Here is a 24198-nt window from a genome sequence, read left to right as displayed (position 1 = left end):
TATTAATCTGTCCATTTTGTAGTTGATAAGAGAATGCGTAAGCGGGTGAGGGTTTTAGAGTTGAGTGGGATGTAGGAAATGTTTCGGATGTCATTGGAATTGCTCTTGAGGTATTGATATTTTGGTTTATGGCTGTAATATGTACTGTATGTATATATGTATACAGTATGTGCATATCCACCTCTTATGCAGGTACTCACTCATATGCTATCCTTTTAATTATATATACACACACGGTCCAAACCAGTTAATCTGACATATTTCTTAAATGACTTGCTGTGAAACATATTGTTTCACTGATCCAATGTAATGATTGATATTCAATGAGACTGCATAAACAATTACTCAAAAGCATTTTTATATACACAGTAACTTACATCACATTATGACAGCAATGTCATGGAAAAGTATGGGAACAGGTGCAAATATGTACAGAGGTCAATATAGCAGTTTTTTTTTTTCCCTTCTTACACCACATTGATCAGTAATGATTAAACAACATGGATGTAATAAGTGTTAAGTGACAGGGACCTTACACATGCTGGTATAAACCATAAACTTGAAGTCAAACATGTACATGACCAGTACATGTAAGATCTATTTAACAGCAGAAATGGTCCCTGAGTTCTTTTCATCTCATAAGACCAGAGAGCATTTGTTACAAAAGTTATCACAAAAAAGCAGTGACTTTATGGCTGTTGGATAAAATAATGATTTCAAGATTTAATTTCTCTTACACATTTACATTTTATGACAATACAAAGGCATACATAAATTAAAAGAAAGTTAAACAAGCGGATGTTGCACTATCAGAAACGTCGATATCCGTCAATCACCCACAAAGTGATGGAAGTAGATCCAATCTTTCGTATTCTTGAAGTGCCTAAAAAACTCACTGGAGGCTCAAGTTCTGACCCTTACTGTTCTCTTTAGCGCATCACGAAAGTACAGTCTATTCAAAATCCAACATTTAGTCATCTTCGGACATATCTTGGAACCAGGAAAATACCAACATTTGACATGGCTTTCCACTTGTCATGAATAGTCAAAGAGACGGGAAAACAGTGTAATGAATGGGGAGCCGGCTGTGTTAGTGCAGCAACATGAGTCTTGCTAGCCCTGTTCTGCAGTCGTTACACAATCCGCTTGCTTTGCATACACAGTATACAAATTTGATTTATTTCTGCAACTATGACACTTGATTGACCACCAGAGTGGTAAAACTTCTCAGGTTTAACAAAGCTTTTTTTCTTTAAAAGATTCAAAACTAAAAGTTACCTGAGGATGTCCTATACATTACAAAGTTTTTACACGATCTCCAATTTATACGGTAGCTGGTATTACACTCTTTCAAAGACTTGGAAAGAAGAATGATGTCCATAAAAAATAAAAACTTGTGAAGATCAGATAAGCATCGTGCAGAAATAATAAAATATTCAACAACGGTCTACATTGTCCGACGGTGAACTACTGGGGCGATCCTTGGAGATCAATACGTTGATTATGGGAGGAGGGTGTTGTAGAAAGATAAGGGTTTCAGGAGGAGTCTCGTCACTGGATGCCACTCAGCTGTCGATCATCTCAGACAGCTCCTGAAGCAAGTCGTCCTCTCCCATGCCGGGGTCCATGTCGTCGTCCTCCAGGTGGTCATCTGTGAACTCGTTCATCAGCAGTTCAAAGTCGTCCACCGCAGAGGTGGATGTTGGAGACAGCACACGGGACGCAGCCAAACTGGGTCTGCGTGACTTTGATGGGGTCGGAGACTTCACTATGGAACTACAAACAAATGATGAAGAACCGGTTATTCATCAGTTTATTAGATTATTTTTTTACCATCGCTATGAGTTAAGAGTCTAGGGAGGTGGGTCCGGGAATGAGTAATTAATTTGACCAGTGATTCATGTTATCATTAAGTAGCCTATGCAGAAGGTGCCATTGCATCATAATATTGATAGGTTACTGTTAAGTGCTACATCTTATATAATGGTTCATGATATTCAAGTTGAAGAACATTTGATTTAGACCATGAAGTGACAGTGAAGTAGGGTAACAAAGTAAAAGGAAAAGTGGTAAATGCTAATAGCACATCTGAACCAAAACGGATATCTTGAAATTGCTTAATATTTACCCAGTAGCCAAAAACATTAAACCTTTCAATTATTTAATATGCAATGAAGACAAGCATTCACATTTTGGTTAATGTGTAAATAGCACATAGACATTTACATCATAATTCTCTAAACAGACAACATTTATTTGAGTAAAAATTTAATTAGATTCCACCAGTTCAATCCATCTCGCGCTTTACCTTTGAGGGAGGTTACAGGTCTCTCTGGCTGCACCTGTAGAGTTGGCAGCAGTGATGGTAGGCAGGTCTTGGACAGGGCTCGTCTGCTGGATTACAGGGACTGCCTGGAGGTCCTCTCTTACCGGGCTGGTGTCTGGGCCTGAGCTCAACAAGCTAGTGGAACTTGTGGGACCTGCAGGGCTCTGCTGGGTCTCGGTACTGGAGGTCATAGGGGACATCTGAGGACGAAACAAGAACACATTAAATCACCCATACTTTTTTTGGGGTCTATCATCTTCCTCACCTATTCATGGCAAGCAGTGTGGTTGCAATAAATCAAATCAAATTTTATAGCACCCTTCATACAACATTGCAGTTTTAAGTGATTTTAACAGGGAAATATAAAAAGCTACCTCTCTCCGTTTGTAGGGCAGCTCCTGCGCTGGTTCCTCCATAACTGTGGATGCGCTGTTCAGAGGTTTGACTGCAGCTACGGCTGACCGCCCTGCTGCCTTCCTCTTCTGGCCTGGTTTCACCTGTGCTCCAGGCTTCATCATCGAGGGCTTCACGTTCAACTTCGGTCTCACTGGAAAGCAAGCACATTAAAGAGTCAGTGATATTAAATAGGAGGTATAATTGATTTAAAAGTATGTGGATGAATACAATAAAATGACTCCCCGGTCATCTTAAGTGTGAAACATAAAGAAACATCACTGTACCTTTGGATTCTGTAGAATGTCCAAAGCATTTCTTCTGGGCATCAACAGGGGACTCTTCTGCGACGGGGCCCTGAGAATCCTGTCCTCTATCCGGCTTAGATAACATAGATGGTGGGGAGCTCCTCTTCCTCTTGCCTGGGGAAACCTTGGAGCCATTGGGGACACTGTGGGATGGGGAGTCAGCTTCGGCCACCCGGGGTGGAGAGCTCTGCTTTAGAGAAGCCGACATTTCAGCTGTAATGGCGGTTTCAGTGCTGCATATGGGCGAAGCAGGCTTAGATTTAGGGGCAGCAACTTGGTGAATAGGGGGCTTTGTGTCCTGGCTGGGGGCATCGGAGGCCGGAGATGAAGGTGAAGTGGTGGACGCCATCCTGGCCTTAATAGAAATGTTTCTCTTGAGGGCAGGACCTGCGGTCTGTTTTTGACCTGGTTCTGCCTCAGAAGAGCTGTCTGATTGGCTAGTAGAGGAGGAGGCCTGCTCTTCCATTTGCTGCTTGCGGAGCCGCTTCTCACGCATGATCTCATCAAAAGTCTTCACTTTAAGATCATTGCTGGGGGCAGGGTTGGTCTGAAAAGCCAAAAGCAAAACAGGATGATTTACTGTCAAAAGGAATATTGGGTATCCGCCGTACACATCAGAAGTTGTCAATAGTTAAGTTATCTGTAATTTAGCCATCAGGTCATTACCTCAGCAGCAGCAGCTTTAACTGGTTTCACTTTATCATCATTGCTGGAGGCAGGGTTGGTCTGAAAAGCCAAAAGCAGGAGGATGATTTACTGTCAAAAGGAATATATGGCATCCACTGCATACATCAGAAGTTGTCAAAAGTTATTTATCTGTTATGTAGATGTCAGGCCATTACCTCAGCAGCAGCAACTACTGGTTTCTCTGTCATCCCTGCAGTCCTCCGTGTTGCCATGCCGACGGCTGAATCATTTGTATTAGATACTGAAGAACCTTTAGAAAGGTGAAAATGAGCATGCGATTCGAGTCACAGCAGAAAAACATACAGAATTCTGTATTGCAACACACACACACACTGTGAACATTAACTCAGTTGCTGAATTGTCTTACCAGGAGAAGCTGGTTTAGTGGTGCGCTGTAGACGTGGCTTCTTTGCAGGGGCCTCTTCGGAGTCAGAACCCTTCTTGTTTTCAGGCTCTTGCTTCTGCTGAGCCTGCATCCTAGCTGCCTTGTCCCTGCGGATCTCCTCAAGGGTCTTGACCCTCACCTCGGCTGCGGGAGGGCCCACTCGGCTGGGCGTGTCTTTTTCCAAGGGGCCCTGGCTCTTGCTCGCGTCTTCCTCTTGAGCCTGCTTTGCCTTCTTCGGACTGGCCTTCCTTGCGTCTTCCTCTTGAGCCTGCTTTGCCTTCTTCGGACTGGCCTTCCTTTCCTGCTTCTGTTGTTCCTCCTCCTCCTCCTGCTGCTTCTTCTTCTTGGCATGGAGGACCTCAGAGAAGGTCTTGACAGATGCAGGTTTGACAGTGATGGTTCTCTTAGTGCCTCTTTTGGTGGCTTTAGTGATGGTCGGAGTCAGGGCAGAGGGACTGTGCTTCCGTTTCTCAGACGGAGACTTTGCTGCCTTCGCCTGTCTGATCTCCTCAAGGGATTTGATGCGGATCTGCTCAGGAGTCTTCTTTGATTCAATGTTGGTCTCAAATATTAGGATCGCTAGGGGAGAAGGGGGAAAATAATGTTGCATGTCATCTGTTGATTGGTTTCCCATTATGGGAAAGGACACCCCTTGCGCTACATTAAGTATTTAACTCTACAGCTAGAGCTATATACACACACAGTACTCAATAGAGTAACCAAGTCTGACCGTTACCCTCCTGGGTTGTTGTTGTTTTACCTATTCTAAATCCCATAGACCTTTTCAACATCACGTCATATAAGAACTGTGTTCAAAAACAGACAAATGAGTCTGGAGGTTTTACTCAAATGTATATGAAGCATCAATTGACAGTGAAAATGCACTAATTACTAACTACAACTCACAGGCTGACAACCACATCATTTCCCATTACTTGTTGTTGGCCAACAAATGCTCCTGATAAAATAGAGTAATTTTTTCTACTCAGTCTGTGTCTCATAGGAGGGATGTGGACACTTCAGAAACCCGTCTACCAGTGACATCATCGTTAGGAAGGTTTTTTCTTCTTCAATATTTCAATGTTTTCTATTAAAGTGAGAACAAGGGCTTCCATTTTAGCATCTTAACTTTCCAGGAATAGAAAGCCTGTCACTGGTAGAAAGGTTTCTGAACTGTCCACAGCCCTCCTCTGAGACACAGAGCGAGTAGACAAAAATGGTGCCATGTTATAATGAGTGTCTTTAACATTAGTGAGGACCAATTATATGAAGACAGGTTGAAAATGGGTGACGTGGTCCTTTAACTTACAGATCCATCAAACTCAACTGACAACAGCTGAGCAGTGACTAAGACGATTTAAAACTTTATGGAGATCAAATGCGTGAATGAACCAAAAAGGAGGTTATGTCAAAGGGGTGAGCTCAGAGAACTTAGTACCTGGTTCAGTAGGAGCAACAGGGTCAGCTGTCAATCCAAGTCTTTCTCTTATAGGCTTCAAAGCTTTAGGATGAGAAATAAAATTAGTTCAGCCCATTAGTCCTCTTAAAACAGTTCACAAAAAACAACCTAGGGATGGACATTAACGGGCGGAATTCACACACGTTAATATAAGCATTATGTGCGTCTTTAAACGTATATACATTTCTATGATTATCTTGTTGAACAAAACATGGTATCATTAGCTATTGAAGCTACAGAGTTTCTCTTCTTAACCCAACCCAAAGATTCCATTAGAAATATGCATTGGGAATCAACCCACGGTTGAAGTAACTTTTGGGTTGGCCTACAAAAAGACATCATCCATGTAGCACTTTTTCTAAAGGAATGAATTCATTTAGGTATGAGATGGGAAGGGTTCTTTGCAGATAAATTGGTACATAAACAGAACTGACTCATAGCTGAGCAGTGACTAATGTCAGAGAGATGTTAGGATCTGTCACAGAGCATCATATCATATTCTGGTGAATGCTGGACATGCCAAATATTCATATGACATCTCCATGGTTAAGAGATTAAATGAGTGAAGTAAACAAAGACATTTTTATGTCAAAAGGGTGATCAAAGACTGATGTGTACCTGGTTCAGTAGGAGCAATGGGGTCAGTTGACAATCCAAGTCTTTCTCGTATAGGCTTCATAACTATAGGAGGTGAAATACAATTTGTTCAGCTCAGTCCAATAGTCCTCCAAAAACATTTACAATGCCAAATAACAGAAATATGAGGGGAGAAAACCTGCTGAGTAGGGATGGACATGAAAATCTGACTACATTTGTCATTTTATACCTTTCTGAGGGGCCAGCATCATGTCTTCCTCATCAACAACTCTACCAAGACGCTCAGCCAGACTACGTTTGAAAGGCAGCTCTCTTCCAGCGTGGGCATCTACAAGTAAGACCACTAGTCAATACTTTGCCAGTTGTGAGCCATTTAGTGTATATGTCACAGTACGTTTGGAGAACCAGTACGATTGAAGACAGAGCGCTCGTTTTTAGGCACGGGGCTTCGGGGCGATGCGGGGCTTTTCGAGACAGGGTTTATTAGCGAGGCTCGCGAGGAGCAGGAGCTCCTCCTCCTTCTCCTTCTCCTCCTCCGTGTGTGTGTGTGTGTGTGTGTGTGTGTGTGTGTGTGTGTGTGTGTGTGTGTGTGTGTGTGTGTGTGTGTGTGTGTGTGTGTGTGTGTGTGTGTGTGTGTGTGTGTGTGTGTGTGTGTGTGTGTGTGTGTGTGTGTGTGTGTGTGTGTCAGGGAGAAACTAAAACAAAAGCCAGCAGAACACAATAAAAGTATCTTAACAGTCCACCTGATTCGAATGCTATCTGCATTGAATGGGGAAATAGGCGAGTTTATTAGACCTTTGAATGGGCGAAATAGGCGACCTACTTACCTACCCACGATTTATCAGACCATTCATTGGGTGTTATCAAGACATACTAACCTACCAACTGACATGACTTAATAGTTCAGTTTAGGTTTCGCTTTTGGTTTTGGACCCTGACGGAGGCGCGCAGTCACAGGCGAACTGTCACCCCGTGAAGGACCACAGAGGGAGCTAAGGCGACCGAGTTGCCGTCCTGAACGGTGTGACGTTCGCCTGTGCCTACTCAGCGCCGTTTGAGTTATGTACCGATAGGCACAGAATCGTAAATATTGTTGTGCGGACTGCTCCGCCTCCAAGTAGGTCAGTAGCTCCTGAATGAATGGTCTGATAAATCGCGGGTAGGTAGTAGCCTATTTCGCCCATTGAAAGGTCTAATAAACTCGCCTATTTCCCCATTCAATGCATTGATAGCACTCGAAGCCGGTCACACACGCGCGCACGTGTGTGTGTGGTCGCGGCAATATATGCTTGTGCACAAGCCTGGCTTGTGGCTCCCTCTAGTGTTGCTTCTACAGAATTGCTGGGTGGGTGGTAAAAACGAGCGAGCCTTCTTCAATCGTACTGGTTCTCCAATCATACTGTAACATATATATTACACTGTACTAGCAAATGTTATGCACAATATTTTTTAGAATTACTATTATAATGGCTTAAAGTACTTTTTTAAATTATATATATATATATATATATATATATATATATATATATATATATATATATATAAAAATATGCCACAATGACATTGTGTGATTTTTTTTATATGAATGTACATTTACCATTGTTGAATATCTTCTTTCCAAGCCTTTCAGCAATGCTACCTCTGGGTTTTCCAAGTTCTTCAAAGATAACAGGGTCTAGTGGAAAAGAAGGGCCAAATACCACAAATACAATGTAAAGGAGATTTACATGTGAACACCAGCAAATTAACATTGATATAAGGCTATGGTCAATAACAAAGCAAGATGACAAGCGAATCCAGCAGATATTGTAAGTCATGAAGGAAAGTCACGTGTTCCAAATCAATTATATGTACCATCTGCAACATGAAGTAGGGCTTGGCGACCCATTAAGCGGATGTTCTCCTTCTCTCCATTGCTCCTCAGGGTTGTAGTGTGAGGCGTCATGACAGGATAGCCTGCCCTCTTCATGCTGGCCTTCAGAGCCTTCCTCAGTCTGATCTCCTCCAAAGTGCTCACCCCAAAGTTCAGGGATTCACCTGTAGACAAGATGTTACATGATCATAAGACACACTTTTGTTTTTTCCATTTCAGAATGCCATACTTAAAGCACAGGAACGAGTAGCAGAAATGCCAGTTTGTATGACATTTCAGTCCCACATGACCTTCAGATTAAGGTTGTATGGGTCCCATCAAAATGAAAAATTTTAATAACAAAATTGCTTGTGGCTTCCATGTGTACACATACATGTACCATTGAAGACCATAAGCTGAAACTTATTTGTTTTTCCCAGCCTACTTGCTGACTATTACGGTATTTATTAAAGTAGTAATATTCATTCAAATATACCTGTGTTTGATCCACTTTAGTTTTTTGTGTCAATTGCATCACATGAGTGCTACCTTTTAATACTTTATTCAAGTGTACTTCTCGACAGGTTCAGAGCCAAGGAAGAAGCCCCTGAACCAGGTTTTCAGAGAGTGACTTTTATCTACCCTTCTGTAGTGGCCACTAAAAACATATGCAGTCTCCAGTGGGCAAAGCTAGAAGGGACAGCGAAAATTCTACTTTTTATGTTTTCATTACCTGTGGTGTTCCCAAAATATACAACTCTAAATGGGTAGAGTAGTTGTTCAGGTGGGTCAACAGTGATGCCTTTATGAGTTGAGCTTTGGCTTAAATCTTACCTGTGCTGGAGCCTCCAGTCTGTTTCCTGGGAGAAGTTAGTCTGGTTCCATCCTCCCCCTCCTCTGAGAACTGATCTGTAAAACAGATTAACACCAGCTGTTACAACTTCTTTGTTGCTGGTAGAGTGGACAATCTGCCTTTTCTACTATCTCATGCCTATAAATGCCATCCTCTCTACAAAAACTAAAATAGTGTCCCTCAACAGCAAGCTGTCATTTTAAGCGACAAATATTCTGATGAGAACAATCCATTTCTTCCTGAATAAGAAAGAACCAGTTTCTTACCATCTTCATCTTCGTCATCATCTGCTGGATTGATTACAACAGGTGGGTGGGTGGGGCTTGGTACATTCTCCTGAGTTTCTGCCTTGATCACTCCTCTGAGCTGAGGATTGGCTGAAGTCGGCAGGGGGGCAGGGGGAAGAGGAGCTGGTTCCTCATGGAGTGGCTCTTCCATCTTGACTTGAGCTACAAACAAAGTAATTAGATTATCCTTCTGTGAATCTGACAAAAGCACGAAGTTATCCAGAAAACTGCTGCTGCTATGAGAAGCCAACTCACCTTTATCAGGTGGGACATACATGCCGTCTATGCAGCGGGGTCTAACATGATGGAAGGCACAATGGGGCTTCTGACAGCCAGCAGGCTGAGTCTCCCAGTAACAGTGAATCTCCTTCCTGTTTTTCTGTTCAGGACAGAAGCATAGAGGCATCATCATATGCACAAATCTCGCAGGAATTTATTCTTGGTTGTATGAAAAACGATTTTCAACTGAAAACTGTAGCAGACCTTACATTCCACATTTAAAGAAGTCTAAAGATATCATTAATTAATTAATAACCACACCTTTGAACAAATGATTTAACTTGGGCCTGACTGACTGTCAACGGAGGCAGAGAGGTAAAAACCGCTTTAACAAAAAATAATAGTGATTGCAGTGACTTAATCAAGCAATGCGACCAAGATTTAAAAAACGAAGGCTAAGTCCCATCAGTAACTTTTCAACGTGACATTGCAAGAAGAATCTGACAAAATATACACTTTTAATTATTATTCCTCCCAACAGGTCCACAGGCAGGAGGAAGCCCATGAACCAGGTTTTAAGAGAGGGTTTTTTCTATCCTTCTGTAATGGTCACTCAAGACACAGAGACTCGAGTGAGCAAAGCTTGAAGGAAAATCATTCGGAGTTTAGTGCCCTTCAAAGCAGGGGTCATCGCCATGCTGGCTTGTGGACATTTTCGACAAAATTCTATTTTTGCCATGGACATACATACAATATAGACAAACACATAAAGACCTAGCTCTAAATGACCATTACAGGTCTGTAACTCTGAGTGTGGGTCCATTTGACACACTCAAGTGTTATGAGAACAACTGCACCAGTGGATACATAGTGTCATAGTAATTCAGTGTCATACATAATCTGAAGAAAACCTGGAGACTGACATTCAGTAATTGGGTGTTATGATCAAAATAAGAACATTACAATGGTGTGTAAAAACAAAATCAAACATTTGGCACAGACAAGGTCAAGTCTTGCCAAGGACACATGTGTCCGTGTACGGACATATTGATTACCCCTGCTTCAAAGACATTTTTGCCTTACCTTTATCTCCATATGGCGGAAAAAGCAAACTTTGCGGAAGCAGCGTCCCTCCTGCCAGAGGGAGCACACGGTTTCATTGCCCATAGCCGCCTCACAGTGTCTAAACGGGCAACTGTCTCCCTGCAAAAACAAATAACAGAACAGAACCATTATTCACCTTTTCACCACCAATTCCACCACAAAATAGTTGCAACTAACAAAAGCTTCACATACTTTAGAGCAGGTGGAGTAGTAAAAGAAGTAGCAGTCATCTCCGTGGTCAGTCATGTCTAGGCCGGTACACTTCTTCTCGATAGGCAGAGGTGGTGGGAGTGAGTGGCAAATGTTTGCCTCGGAGGGGTTGTTCTTTTCAGGGCCAACAGGATACTCCCTGACAATATGAAACATACCGTTTACAACTCTGACTGGCATGGCATTGGCACGGTATACCGGTCTGTTAAACGTTGTTTCAAGACCCCATATTTTAACTTTGAGGTGTAGCCTACCTGAGATGGCTGAGAAGATATCCCCCTTCTTGGCGCACGTCTGATAAGGTAGTATCCTTGCTGAGTCCTGAAGGAACACTTGATCCATGAGATAAGAGGGAAAGAGGGGTGGGTAGGCCAGAGACACTTGTTGTCCTATGACATCCCTCCTCTCAGACACCTTCAGCAGACTGCTAAACATTACACATGGGTGGTGCAACAGTGTCCTTTAGGGATTCAGGTTTTCTTTTTTTTATTATTTTTTATTAATGGATGGAACTAATAGGAGGAAATAAGAGAGGGGGGACAGAAGAGCCAGGTATGGAAAAACATCTTCTCTGAATGGGATCCAAAAAGATTAGTGGAACTAGTGGCGTGACAAAAAGGCATAAACGAGGGGTTGAGGGAAGAGAAAAATCTTCAGCTTCTCCGTGGCCTTTGGTGGTGTGTGGAGATGCTGTGTAGTTGGTGGAATTACGTGGAGTTGGATGCAAAAAAAAAAAAATAGGGTAGAAAATTGGGCTTCTAGATTTGACTCGGTTAAAAAAAAAAGTGGAGGGAAAAAAAAAATCTTCAGGGATTTGGGGAAAGCTATCCACATCCAGAGATCCCCACAAATGGCCAAGAAGCTGGTTTTAACCCAGTTGTGGCTAGGCAAAGACCCGTCTTGGTGACCATGTGACCTGAGTGCTCACACCATGTCCTGCATGAAGTGTGACCTGCACTGACCTGTCTCCGATACCTATAGATCAAAAACAAAAACACTCCCCCGGAAACTGAAAAGGTTGTTAGAGGACAGACATTTTGTTCACACCATCAAATGACACAACAGTAATGTTTCATTCAAATATAACACCATCAGACAAAAACCCTTCTCTGTGAGGAGGACCCCTTTGCAATGGCTTAAGACTGAGTTCAGGCAAGCTGAGAATTTCAGTGGAAAGCCCCATTGAGTACTGAATCTGTAGCTTTAAGTCATTGTATATTTAAAGTATGCAATTCAGAATAGTGGATAATTAAGTTGGGTGATCTTGTATATAATATAATCTAACGTCTTTGCCAATTTCTCTTGACACTGAGGCCCTCGCAGCACGATGAGGTGAATGCCTCACTTCCATATGAACATGTACAGACAGTCTTCTATTACTCATCGGCTGCATTGTGGGCAGAGATTCAAAAATAACTGCGGCCATGTTACAGATTTTCTAGCCCGTTATATAATCATATAACTTCAAATAATAAAATAAAAACAGAATAGTCGAGGCTGGCAAGTGGTAACACTATATAATATAGCTTAACATCACAGACAAGGCAACAAGATCCCCAGAATAAGATAGTTAACGTTTCTTAGAAAAGCACATAATCCAGTTAGTTATACAACCGCGCCAACGTCCGTTTTATTTTTAACTATGTTCGTAACACGTAAATGACTAAATGAACACTTGCTCCACCACTACAAACTAGCCATCGTTAATTTAACAATAAGTATTAAACATCAAATAATACGCGTCGTTATTATGTATAACTGGCAGAATATGGTTGTTATTACAGCCACCGCAGGATTGAGGCCTAAAACGATGGGCCTTGTGGCTAAATAAGCTAACTGCTAAGAGCAGCGATCAGTCTAAACAAAGTGCAAGATTATCTTACAGTTAACTTCACACTTTTCGTTTCTAACACAACACGTGTAGCAAATGTGTAAAGTCAGCGTTTTGTGGTCATTACCAGTATCGCATAAAAAGCTTAAAAACGTGCAGAATGTAGAAAAGTACCCGTCCCAGTTTCTTGATTGTCCTCACTCCGACCGAACCGACAGAACAAAATGGCGCCGCGGAGAGGAAGAAACAAAGCCCCGCCTCCTGTGACGGAGCCACGTAATGACGTCATATGTTTCTTTCTTCCGTTTTTTCCGCTTGCGTACGTATTGCTCAATGCTGCCCAGTCAACTCAGCAAAAAAGTCTGGACACTCTAAAAGAGCACTTTACAGGTAACTGCAATTCATAACTGGCCCCTGTAAAAAGTCTACCCCCCCCCCTCATTTTCATTATTGCACATATTTGAACATGGCAGTTGAAACACAAGAGTGCTGCTTTCACATTTTGGCAGATGATGAAACATATGAACTTACGACCTTAACTAATAGATCAACAATCCTGTCGCCTAGCAATGTACATTCCCTACATAGCAGCCATTCAGAATATGTGACAGTAACTGGATTGTGGTCATGGTGCAGACAATGAGGAGGAAATGTATTAGGATACCACAGAGAAATATTGAGTCTGGTTCGAAGGACTTGTAATCTGGCTTTGACTGTAAAGGTGAATATCCTCATCAACTGCATAATGTTTGAATTGTATGACAGACGGTGGGATCTGCAGCAGGAAGGCAAGCTAGCTTTCCTCGTAGTTTTAAACCAGTCCAGTGTTGTTGTTTTTGCTGTTGTAACATTACAAAATACCTAATAGGAGGAAATAAATGGTGTTGACTCATGACTCATGACTCAGCCATAACCATATGAGGAGTTCCCAATGCAGCTACGCCCAAATATGGAGTGTGTTGTCTAACATCAATGTTTCGTCATGGCATCAGCAAACAAATCAGTCAGCTCCATATGGGCAAAAATTGATATACTGATGACATCAGGGATCTCCATATATAGGCATTAAAGGGACAAGGCCTGACAGATACATATATCTCCAGATATGGGCATATCAGCATGCCCATATATGGGCATATACAGAGATCTCCATATATGGGCATAAAAGGGACATGGACTGACAGATACAGAGATCTCCATATATGGGCATAAAGGGGACAAGGACAGACATATACAGAGATCTCCATATATGGGCATATCAGTTGAACCATGTGAAGATCCTCTGACCATCTATACAGACAGACAGACAGACAGACAGCTGTCTGTCTGTCTACAGCTAATCCCGCAAACTAGTACACCGATCAGCATCATATTTTGTACGCCCCTGTGCCTCAGTCGGGACCTCAATATTTTTCAAATCCGTCAATACCAAGTTTGCATTTTGACAAATGTATAATTACACAGTAATCATTTCACTATGCTATGGGGTAAGCATCCCGCCAGGCTAGGGACTGGAAATCGACATTTGCAGGAGGCTATGGGATAAGCGTCCCACCAGACTATGGCCTGGAACTATGGGTGGTGTTGCTACATGCACACAAATATATTTACAGTTTATCCTATTTGAAATGGATATAACAGATAGTCTTGTTGCAGTTCATCCCTGCCTCACACACACACGCACACGCACACGCACACGCACACGCACACACACACACACACACACACACACACACACACACACACACACACACACACACACACAGGTGCATCCCAAATCTCTTAATTGCATCCACATTTCCCTGATCTGACAAAGGTGCAATGACATACCGCCGTTGTTCTCAATTTATGCTTTGATAACAAACCAGAACATCCCTCTCTGAGTCACAGCACACTGGTCAGCTTCAAATCCTATGAGATTGGTAATGAAACTAGCTCAGTGGAGCGCAAATCTCCACCAGGAGGCATGCCCTAAAAATAACACTTTGTCTCTCTCACTGTCTCATAGGTCTAGGACATCTCTCTAGGAAATTGTAAATAGGCAAACATAGTGCTTTGATGTGGTATCTGTCGGATACATGTATATGGACTACACGAGTTTCCCAACAGGAAAGTAGTACTTGAATACTGTACATTGTTGGATGATCATTGGATGTCACACAGATCTTGGTATATTATCCCTGTTTTCCCACCAGGAAAACAGCACTTGAAGACATTATAAGTTGGATGATCAAGTGGGGAAACTTGGAGACCTGGATACAACACAAACTGGAAACTATTCATAAAGTCAGTGGTAACATTTGATTGTGTGGTGGTCAGTTGCATGCATGCATGCTCATGCATCATGGTGTGCGGGGTAGATCTATATTGTCGCGTTTATAAATGTATGTTGGAATCAGACATGGGCTTGCATGTCTCCCTCTATCTGTTGCTCTCTGTCACTTTCTCTGAAAGAAAAGCCTGATAGTACGGTGAAGATTAGACAGGAAACAGGGAGAGTAGGGGAGGGACATGCAGCAAATGATCTGCTCTGCCCAGGAATCGGACCGGGGACTCGACTCATCGTAATAACCTCTCGACATCCCAGGTAAAATACTGTAAATATTAAGTAGTTCTATAGGGATCGGGCGTAGGGAGGAGTTTAAGACTCCTCCCTCCGAAATGACGTAGTTGTGGTGGCCATCTTGTATAACTATAACAGCTGGTATCAACAACAACATTGACTGTTACTGAGGACGTGTCCTGAACGCACAGTCTACGTAACAGTCTACGAATGTATTGGTAAAGGACAGAAGATGGACCGGGCAATGCGTGACAGAGACATACCATACAGAGAGAAGCTGAACGCGGACACAAAGGCACGCTACCTGGAAAAAATGTCATTACATTTTCAGGTCAGGATAGCAATTTCATCCAATCAGGAGACATAACTCACACAGGATAAGTGAAATTGGAAATGATGGGGTGGTAAAGTACTTGCCCACCACCGTCTGGGGGTTCGAATTCACCGCGGTGCATCCAGCTTTGTCGAGCGTCTATAGTATATAGACTCTAGGGAAGGGAAGCCGGACGAGGAGAGTGATATTAGTCACTGCACATACTACAGGCTGGGGCGGCACCTGTCAGCAGGGAGTGTTGGGCGGGACTCGGAGGAGTAAGATGGAGGGTCTATGTCCTCCCGGTGGGGGCTCCTCACTGGTAGGGAAGCCAGTAAGATTCAACAGCAGTTGTATCCTACTGGGGAGGAACCAATAAAGAAAAGAGAAAGAGAGTAAAAAAGGAACAAAATAAGAAAAAAAAAATGAAACAAATAAGTAATGATCAGACAAAATTGGAACTGGAACACAAGCTGATAAATGATCTTTGTGGGGTTCTCTCCTCTGAGCCCTGATTGGATGATACCTGAAAATGTATTTTCTGTTCTGATAGCACACTCTAGCAATGATTACTACAGTATCACAATATAGAGCATAGAGCTTTAACTTTTTAATAATACACTTTTTGTTTAACAAAGAAATATCACTTACAGCACCTTTGATGATCTTTTTGCCATTCATTAAAAGTATTTATCATGATAGGACTTCTTGTATTTGTTGTTAAATTATTTCTGTACCTCATAAATGGAAATCCCTTCAGGCTTAACTTCATGCTGTTCCATAATTAGCCACCAGGAGTCAGATGTCGGTCTATGTGGGGCAAAAGTAGTGAGCAGCCAGATGAAGCTTCAGGCAAATGATGACTGGGCCAAATAAAATGGATCATTCATTCACAACACCCACATAGGCCATTGGTTCTCAAAGTGGGGTCCGGGGACCCACAGGGGCCCTTGGGGAGGTTCCAGGGGGTCCCCAGCAAAATTAGTTAATGTAGGATCACAGTCATTTTAACCACTTTATCCATATTTTAGCTATTCAAAAATAGCAGATATACACAAAGTGACACACTGTGAGCTTGTACACCTGTTATTTAAAAAAATTGAATCATTTTGATGAACACAAATCTCTTCTGGGGGTCCCTGGCAAAACCTTTTCAGATGGGGGTCCGTGGCCAAATACATATCAATTTGGGGGTCCTTGGCACGAAAAGTTTGAGAAGCACTGTCATAGGCAACAATAGAGATCAGGAATTGTACAGTTTCATGGCTGTTGCTACAACAGAATAATAATATAATATAATAAACTGACCGTTTTGGAGAGAATGAGCTGAAGGTGCTCCCCTACGGCATCAGCTCATCTTAATCATCATAATTTAACTCCTTGAACGCCTTGGTAGTAGCATCCTACCCCCACCCCACCACCACCCCTCCTTCCTCTGTACATATACCTGTTGATGCAACTGAGTTTTCTACCAATATGTATATTGTGGACAAAGAAAACAGAATGACCAGGTGCTCACGGAGAAAAAGTGGTATTAAAAGTATCAGCGGTGCTCCTGGATCAAGCAGGATGCAATCAGAAGGAAAAAAAAACGGATGATCCGGGCATTCAAAAGTTTAAGAGAACAAACTTGCCAACGTTTTGACCTGCACAGGTCTTCATTATGATTACGCCCTGATGAAGACCTGTGCAGGTGGTAGAAACATGTTGCCATTTTAACAATAAAGTTTGTTCTCCTATTTTAAATTTTTGAGTGCCCGGATCATCAGTTTTTTTCTTATGTATTGTATTGTATGTATTAAGTATTAGCCTGCTGATGAATTGAGTACAATGGAAACAAGCACCCGAGGCTTTTTGTGTTATCCTTTTAGCATAACATTTGACTGTAGGCTACTAACCTGATAATAAAGTATTCAATCAATCAATCAATCAATCAATCAATCAATCAATCAATCAATCAATCAACCAACCAACCAATCAATCAATCAATCAATCAATCAATCAATCAATCAATCAATCAATCAATCAATCAATCAATCAATCAATCAATGTCTCCAGACTGTCCAGCTCTAAGCCAACAACAGCACAGACCTTCTGGCGCAGATCCCCAGCCTTGACCACCTCCCCAGTAAACCACAGCATAGAATTGAGTGCTGCTGCTGGCTACCAGGCAGAGACTGCAGAAAATATTGAATTAAACATCATAAATATAAGTGATAGTCTGTGATCACTTGATCAATAATTGATCAGGTGGTTCCTTGCTAAAAGTGAACTCCAGTGCATTTTAAACCAATACTGTATTTATTCTTATTCTGTGGTTGCGAAAATGTGTACCAGGTTTTCAGCAACACCAGCTAGCGGGTACAACGGGTACTCTGACAAAGCCCCCGACACTATGACTCAGACATATTGGTCGGATCGGCAGTGCAAGGTGTGAGGGCCACGTAGCGACCCAAACCTCTAGTATTTATAAAATAGCCATAATAAAGCAGAAATATTGCATCGTGGTTGTATGGCTCTGCCAACCAGCCACAGTTTACATCGATGTCTGTCCAGAGTGACTCATATACTGTAATAATAATGTAGTGAAGTCTTTGTGGGAAGTTTTTTTTTGGTGAAATTAGATTAAATGCTTTGTCCCATTTGTTAAAGGACCACTTCACCCATTTTCGACCTCTTCATATAATTGGTCCTCATAATTACTCTCTACTCATTCACTCAGAGGAGGGCTGTGGACAGTTCAGAAACCTTCCTACCCAGTGACATAATCGTTAAGCAGGTTTAGTCATTTCAAACAAGATTTTCAGGTTTTTGGCATTTCTTTTTTCATTCATAATTGCTTCTATTTCAGCATGCCAACTTTCCAGGAAGAGAAATGCTGTCGTTTCTATTATCTTAGATTCCCCATTGATGATGTCATTACGCCATCATATTGGTAGTGGAATAAAAAGAATACTAATTTGCCTCTGAGATGTAGAAGAATGAAGTAACGAAGAATGGAAACCCTCAAGTAAAGTAAAAGCAAAACCTCCCAAAATTTCCCAAAGCAAATTTGAGGATGATGAAGAAAACGAGTGGATTGATTGAATACTTTATTTAGAAAAGACATGGAAACAGTACATGAAAGTATACAATTCACAATACAAGGTCCTCTAAACTGGATCGCTCATAAAAGCACAATGGCTTATTTAAAATGAGATCCCCATGCACAGGCCTGGCTTATCCAACGGGGCTGTAGGTGCTGAAGCACAGGGCACCAACCTTGGGGGGCACCAAACGGCATGGAGAAAGTGAAAGAAGACAAAACTATCGGCGAAAAGTGCCGAAATTTAGAAGCAGCGGCTGCTAAAGGAGCGCTACAACATTGAAACGCGCCGGTGAAGCGTCATCTTTTTCCGCACTGCACCCCCCCCCCCAGGAGGGTTAGATGGGTTGTATGTTTGAGGCCAAGAAGTAGCCTTACCAGTTTGTTTTGGGATGTCTGGAGCCTTATTTTTAAGGCCTTAGTGGTGTTGTGATACCATGAGGAGCACGCATAGTCGAAATGACCTTGGATGAGGGCCCTTGTAAGAATCCTCAAGGTATTCATACTGACTAGAGAGGAAATCCTATACAGAAAACGTGTTCTTTGATTGACCTTTTTGATGACTCTTTCTGCCATTTTATCACCGGAGAGGTTTGCCTCCAAGATGGAACCCAGGTAGGTAGGTCATTTCCTCCTTTCTTGTGATAACATCATCACCCGCTTTGATTGTGTGAAGCTCTCAGCCTTGCTAAGGTTAACACTAGGCCCAAAGAGAATGGATTCGGTTTTACCCAGGTGTAATGATAGTTTGTTGTCAGCGAGCCAGGAGACATAGGAAACTTGTGCTGTCGGAACCAACACACAGGCATCGATCACAAGGGCGTCCCACAACTACCCAACGTTGAAAGATGCAGGGGAGGAAAGTATGTAAGCCAGATGTATGGAGGATCGAGAGGACTGGAGACACCGTAGAAGGGATTGTCTGAGGATGACCTAGGGAGAAATATCCTGACAATAAGAGTTCAAGGATTTGTGTAACATATTTGCATGTACTGTAATCATCAGTCTACAGTATGCTTATGGGGAGTCATCTTTTATGTTGTCCACTAGCAAAGTGGCATGCAAAGTCATACTTGTCTCTGCATATCCAACCACAGATGTTGCACTGGAATGGGTGTTCATAGTTATGGCAGCCCATATGAATCGTATAAAAAATGTTATCTGAAAATTCGATATCACAGTTGTAGCATTTTTGCCGTTGCTGTTGCTCTTGTGTGTTGAGGGCAGCAGCAGCAGGTGTGCTAAGCTGGCTATTGCAAATATTTGAGAGAGTGAGAGTTTGTGCATTGTATTCAAAGCTGAGCCGCCCTGCCCCAAGTTTGTACTCATTGCTGTCACTTATACTATTGTCATGGGCCTTGGCCATGTTCAGCTCACGAGGAGAGACGTCATTCAGGTAATCTGACTTTGGCAGAATTGGCACCACCATCAGCGTGGAGCTGAAGTTGTTGAGAGACTCCAGGGACTCCGTCCTCATCTCCATTTTGGACTGAAGCTTGTGGCGGCGGCGGTGGTGACAGAGATTACTGCGGTCACTGCATCGGAAGGAGCACCTGTCACACTTGAAGGGTTTCTCTCCAGTGTGTGTACGCACGTGAGTTTCCAAGCTGCGCTTATAAGCGGAGGTAAACGGGCATAGCTGACAACGATAGGGTTTGTGTCCTGTGTGGGTGCGGATGTGCTCCAGTAGTCGAGCCATCCCTCGTTGCTTGGAGTAATTGCAATGGGAACACTTATATTTTCCATCAGATCCTATTTCCAAGCCATCATGTTCCTCCATTGATGGGCTCACCTCAACAGACGAGGGGCCATTCTCATTCTGTTCACTTGAGGTGTCAGGTTGAAATGATTCTCCTGTTTCTGTTTCTCCACAAACAGAGCCAGAGATCATATTGACATTCTGGGTGATTTGTTGTTGAGCCAGATGATTTTCTTGGAATTCAACGAAATCATCAGGTTTGGTTTTAATATCTTTCATTTTTAATCTTCAATGCAGAAGCTTACCTACAGAGGATCTACGAAAGATTTACTTTACTTGGTTGACTGGGAAACTGTAGTGTACCTCGTAGATATTGTGACAACCAATGGAACACTAAGTCAACTCTCCCTTGTATCCAGTGACGATTATGCACTTTTCGCTTTGTGTGTTCGGTTTTAAGCTGTCTTGAAGCGCATCATCATGATGTCACTATGATGTCAGCTATGCCCAAATATGGAGCTCTGCCAGTCTTGCCTACATGGAGTTGCCCAAACAAGGGGTGTCATGTCAGTCTTGCCCAAATATGTAAGTCCATAACATGAGACTGACCTCCAAGTACTCTTATCGACAATACTGGGTAACCATAGCAACCTGTCAATAAACATGGACCAGAGTAGGGAAATGTAGAATCATTCTAAACGTCAGCCTTGTGTCGAATCTGTCCTTTGGGCATCTCGAGATTCAAACTCAGCACACGTATCGCCCATAGCTATTGCCAGGACCCAAGGGAGTGCAGTGCCCAGCGTGAAGTCGGCCGGATTGGGGATTGTCCAGAACCGCTGTTCTAATCAATATGCCCATATATGGGCATATACAGAGATACGGTTATCCAGAACCACCTATCCGACTGATATGCCCATATATAGGCATGCCCATTTATGGGTATACTGATGACATCAGAGATCTAATTACATAGATCCCCACATTTGGGCATCAAAGTGACACAGATAGATGGGTACAACGGGTACACTGACAACCACGGGTATTGCATAACCAGGTAGGGCATATATTCCTAACCTGCATCATTCCCGGCTTGCATCATTCCCGGCTTGCATCATTCCCGACTTGCACCGGTGTAGTTGCCTGAAATTCAAGCTTCACCCAGGGAACTCTAAAATGGGTCAGATTCCTGAGGAATTCTTGTAAACTCACTGATGCATGGATCCATGTGTCCTTCCTTTTGTTCAGGTCATCACCAGGTAACTGAGTGTGAACATGCTCTCGATGACAGACAAGCTCTATGTTGGCGGTGTCCAGGCTGCAGAACACATACCAGTGACCAGTCATTGACCACCATGCCTACAGCGATCACCTCACTACCTCTGTGAACTGAACCCAGCCACTAGGGGAACTTGGAGTAGCTTTGACAGCTTGTCCTGGTTCTCTTTGGAGGTCTTCGAGTGAACCAGTCTGCCCTGATTGGAAGAGGCACAGTATGAGCCCACAAGCAATTGCTTGGCCAGCATCTGAGGAAAAACCTTTACTTGCAGCGTGTCTGACAGGGTCTCCTCCATCCCCCTAGCTTCTCCTTGGACTCCGCCCCTAGCGTCTCTAACACACCATCAACTCCCTGCTGCCTGAACAGCGCCCTTATCTGGATGAAAACAGAGAACTTCAACAGCCTACAACTTGATCACTGATGCTGAAATGGAGAAAACACGCTTATGAGGAAGTAAAGCTTATAATATATAAAAAAGGAAACAAATGGCAGAGAAAAGCAGATAAATGTTTAAGCAACTCAAAGATATACAATTTACTAACCACTACTCTTAACTGAATTGTCATAATGAAACCATCATAATTATACATTACGTACAAACTAGAGACACGAGAGGGCATTCACGGCATTGGAAAGTGACGCCTGGTGCACTTGAGCAAGCAGGCGTATTCGACGAGTTGGGAGTGAGATAAACACAATAGACCCTTTTTACAACAGACATCCTGTACGGTTAACTTCATGTTGGCACACCCACATGAAACACAACGAATACCTGTCAAAGTCAGCAGGGGATTGTGACCTTGTTGCTGCATTTGGGCCAGTGACTCCAAATAGTTGGTTGTGGTGCCTATTCAGTGGCGTTGTTATATGGATACTAGAAAGGATCGAATGAATTGAATTAAGGTTAGGAAATTGTTGTTTTGCTATAATTATGTGTTTAGGCATGGGTTTGGTGTGGCTATGGTTAGGGCAAGGGCAAGGACCTCACAAGGGCCAGGGCTGGACTTCCATCTTTTCTAAGATGACCATGGCCATCGAATACAAGAACGCTCGCCCCAAAACACACTCGCCCGGGTCAAATCCGGCGACCTCGGAGTGGTCAGACCCATGTATTTCTGGCCACCAAAGTCCACTCACCCCATGATTTACGATTCTGTGCCTATCCTTGTGTCAGCTGTAGCTTGAACAGCGCTGAGTCGGCTGAAGCTGACTTGAGCCACGAGAAGCACCGGCGAGCGAGTCGCCGTGTCGAACGTTGTGAACGCCGCACCTCCATTGCTGTATCTGTTTTTTGCCTAACTACTTCCTAACTTAATATTATTAGGGGCTGTAGTCTGTACTAACCCAGCAGGCTGAGTGGATCGCCTCGCGGGGGGCGAGTGTTCCGCGCCAAGCAGGGCGCGTGTTCCGCTGCTGGGGGCAAGCGTTCTGCAAGAAAATGGGGGCGATTGTGTTTTGGGGCGAGCGTTCTGGTTAACTGGCCATCTAGTTAGAAGAGGCCAGAACCTTGCTCTTCGCTTGAAATGTCCTTATGCATTGGACCTTCATGAATCCAATTGGTTCGATTTCTTCAATATCAGAGTTAATTTACTTGAGTGAGTGACAGTTCTGACAAATTCAATATCTTGAATCTTGAATTAAAGGTTCACCTACAACACAACACAAGTGATATTTTTGGGTTAAAACAAAACGTGTTTTTTTTTGTTAAAAGGTTAAAGCAAATTCCATCCAATCAGGAGAGAACCCCAGAAAGATTGTTTATCAGCTCACCCTCCCGTTCTGCTCATTTATATGTTTCCTCACTTCCAATTTCACTTGTTTATGTATCCTATCCTGTACATGTTTTCTGATTGGATTAAATTGGTATCCCGACCTGAAAATTTATTTTCTGGAGCGACTGCAGAGACCCATGTTATTGAACAAACTTAGCAATGATCGCTTGCTGTAACAGGCTATATAGTTCTGAAACATGACTGTCATATCATGACAGTCATGGATGAACTTCAACCTGGTGTTTGCACTTTCTCCATTTACCCGTACATCTACATAAATGTTCAAATTTCAAAAATAAAGTGCACCCTAACCCATGGCCACGGATGTTACAATTATGTACGGGCCCTCAAAAGTACCCGTATCTTCCGTATTGTTCAATAAAAAGCATTTAAATCCGATTGGTGGCCATTTTCTCATCGAGTTATAATGTATCAGAGTGCAATACACCTCCCAACCGATAGGGCCACGTAGTTCAAAGCATATTGAGAAAATGGCCACCGATCGGATTACAATTATTTGTATTGGTCAATACGGAAGATACGGGTACTTTTGAGGACCCGGACAGAATTTTAATATCCGTGGTAATGAGGTAAGCACTTTATATTTGAAATTTGAACGTTTGTGTAGATGTACGGGCCGTAAATGGAGAAAGTGCAAACACCAGGTTGAAGTTCATCCATGACGGCCGTCGTGTGATCCATGGCTAAAGGCTATTTTAACACTTACTTTTAACAACAAAAATTGTAATAAATACTTGCAACACCTTTAACCAATGACGATTTTACTGCGTATTGCCTAGATTGGGGTCGTGCAGATATACAAATAAAATAATAAAAATGATATTAAAATAAATAAATAATAAACAAACAAACAAGCAAACAAACAAACAAATAAATAATATACAAACAAACAACAATTAAATGTAAAATGTCGCCCATCAAATGGGAGTCCGAGGTATAATGTATATATAGGGAA

The 24198-nt window shown here is 42.6% G+C and overlaps 2 protein-coding genes across 4 annotated transcripts; both read right to left on the bottom strand.

The window, feature by feature from the left end:
• Positions 1–336: 336 nt before the first annotated feature.
• zc3h11a (zinc finger CCCH-type containing 11A) lies at positions 337–12727 on the bottom strand. 3 transcript variants are annotated; one of them, XM_080424332.1, is made up of 19 exons: positions 12639–12727; positions 10935–11107; positions 10663–10819; positions 10450–10569; positions 9403–9526; positions 9127–9309; positions 8842–8916; positions 8010–8192; positions 7753–7830; positions 6385–6483; positions 6177–6239; positions 5538–5600; positions 4082–4678; positions 3870–3964; positions 3694–3753; positions 3007–3574; positions 2701–2873; positions 2309–2526; positions 337–1776 (listed from the first exon to the last, which is right to left on the bottom strand). In XM_080424332.1, the coding sequence occupies exons 3-19, from the start codon at positions 10714–10716 to the stop codon at positions 1566–1568; spliced, it is 2964 nt and encodes a 987-aa protein (XP_080280458.1). In that variant the 5' UTR covers positions 10717–10819; positions 10935–11107; positions 12639–12727; the 3' UTR covers positions 337–1565. The 3 variants fall into 3 exon arrangements, with proteins under 3 accessions (XP_080280458.1, XP_080280460.1, XP_080280459.1); XM_080424334.1 differs by having other exon boundaries at positions 4082–4343; positions 4392–4678; positions 10935–12717; XM_080424333.1 differs by having other exon boundaries at positions 10935–11001; positions 12639–12657.
• Positions 12728–15633: 2906 nt separating this feature from the next.
• On the bottom strand, positions 15634–20450 carry LOC308081846 (uncharacterized protein; the record flags this gene model as incomplete). Its single annotated transcript, XM_080423467.1, has 2 exons — positions 15634–15748; positions 19669–20450. The coding sequence occupies 2 exons, from the start codon at positions 20448–20450 to the stop codon at positions 15634–15636; spliced, it is 897 nt and encodes a 298-aa protein (XP_080279593.1).
• Between the last annotated feature and the right edge of the window lie 3748 nt (positions 20451–24198).

This window comes from Gymnoscopelus braueri (assembly GCF_963280865.1).
Source record: "Gymnoscopelus braueri genome assembly, chromosome: 3".
Classification (NCBI taxonomy): domain Eukaryota; kingdom Metazoa; phylum Chordata; class Actinopteri; order Myctophiformes; family Myctophidae; genus Gymnoscopelus; species Gymnoscopelus braueri.
Note: the sequence above shows the minus strand (reverse complement) of the source record. Positions and strands in the feature narration are given on the sequence as shown.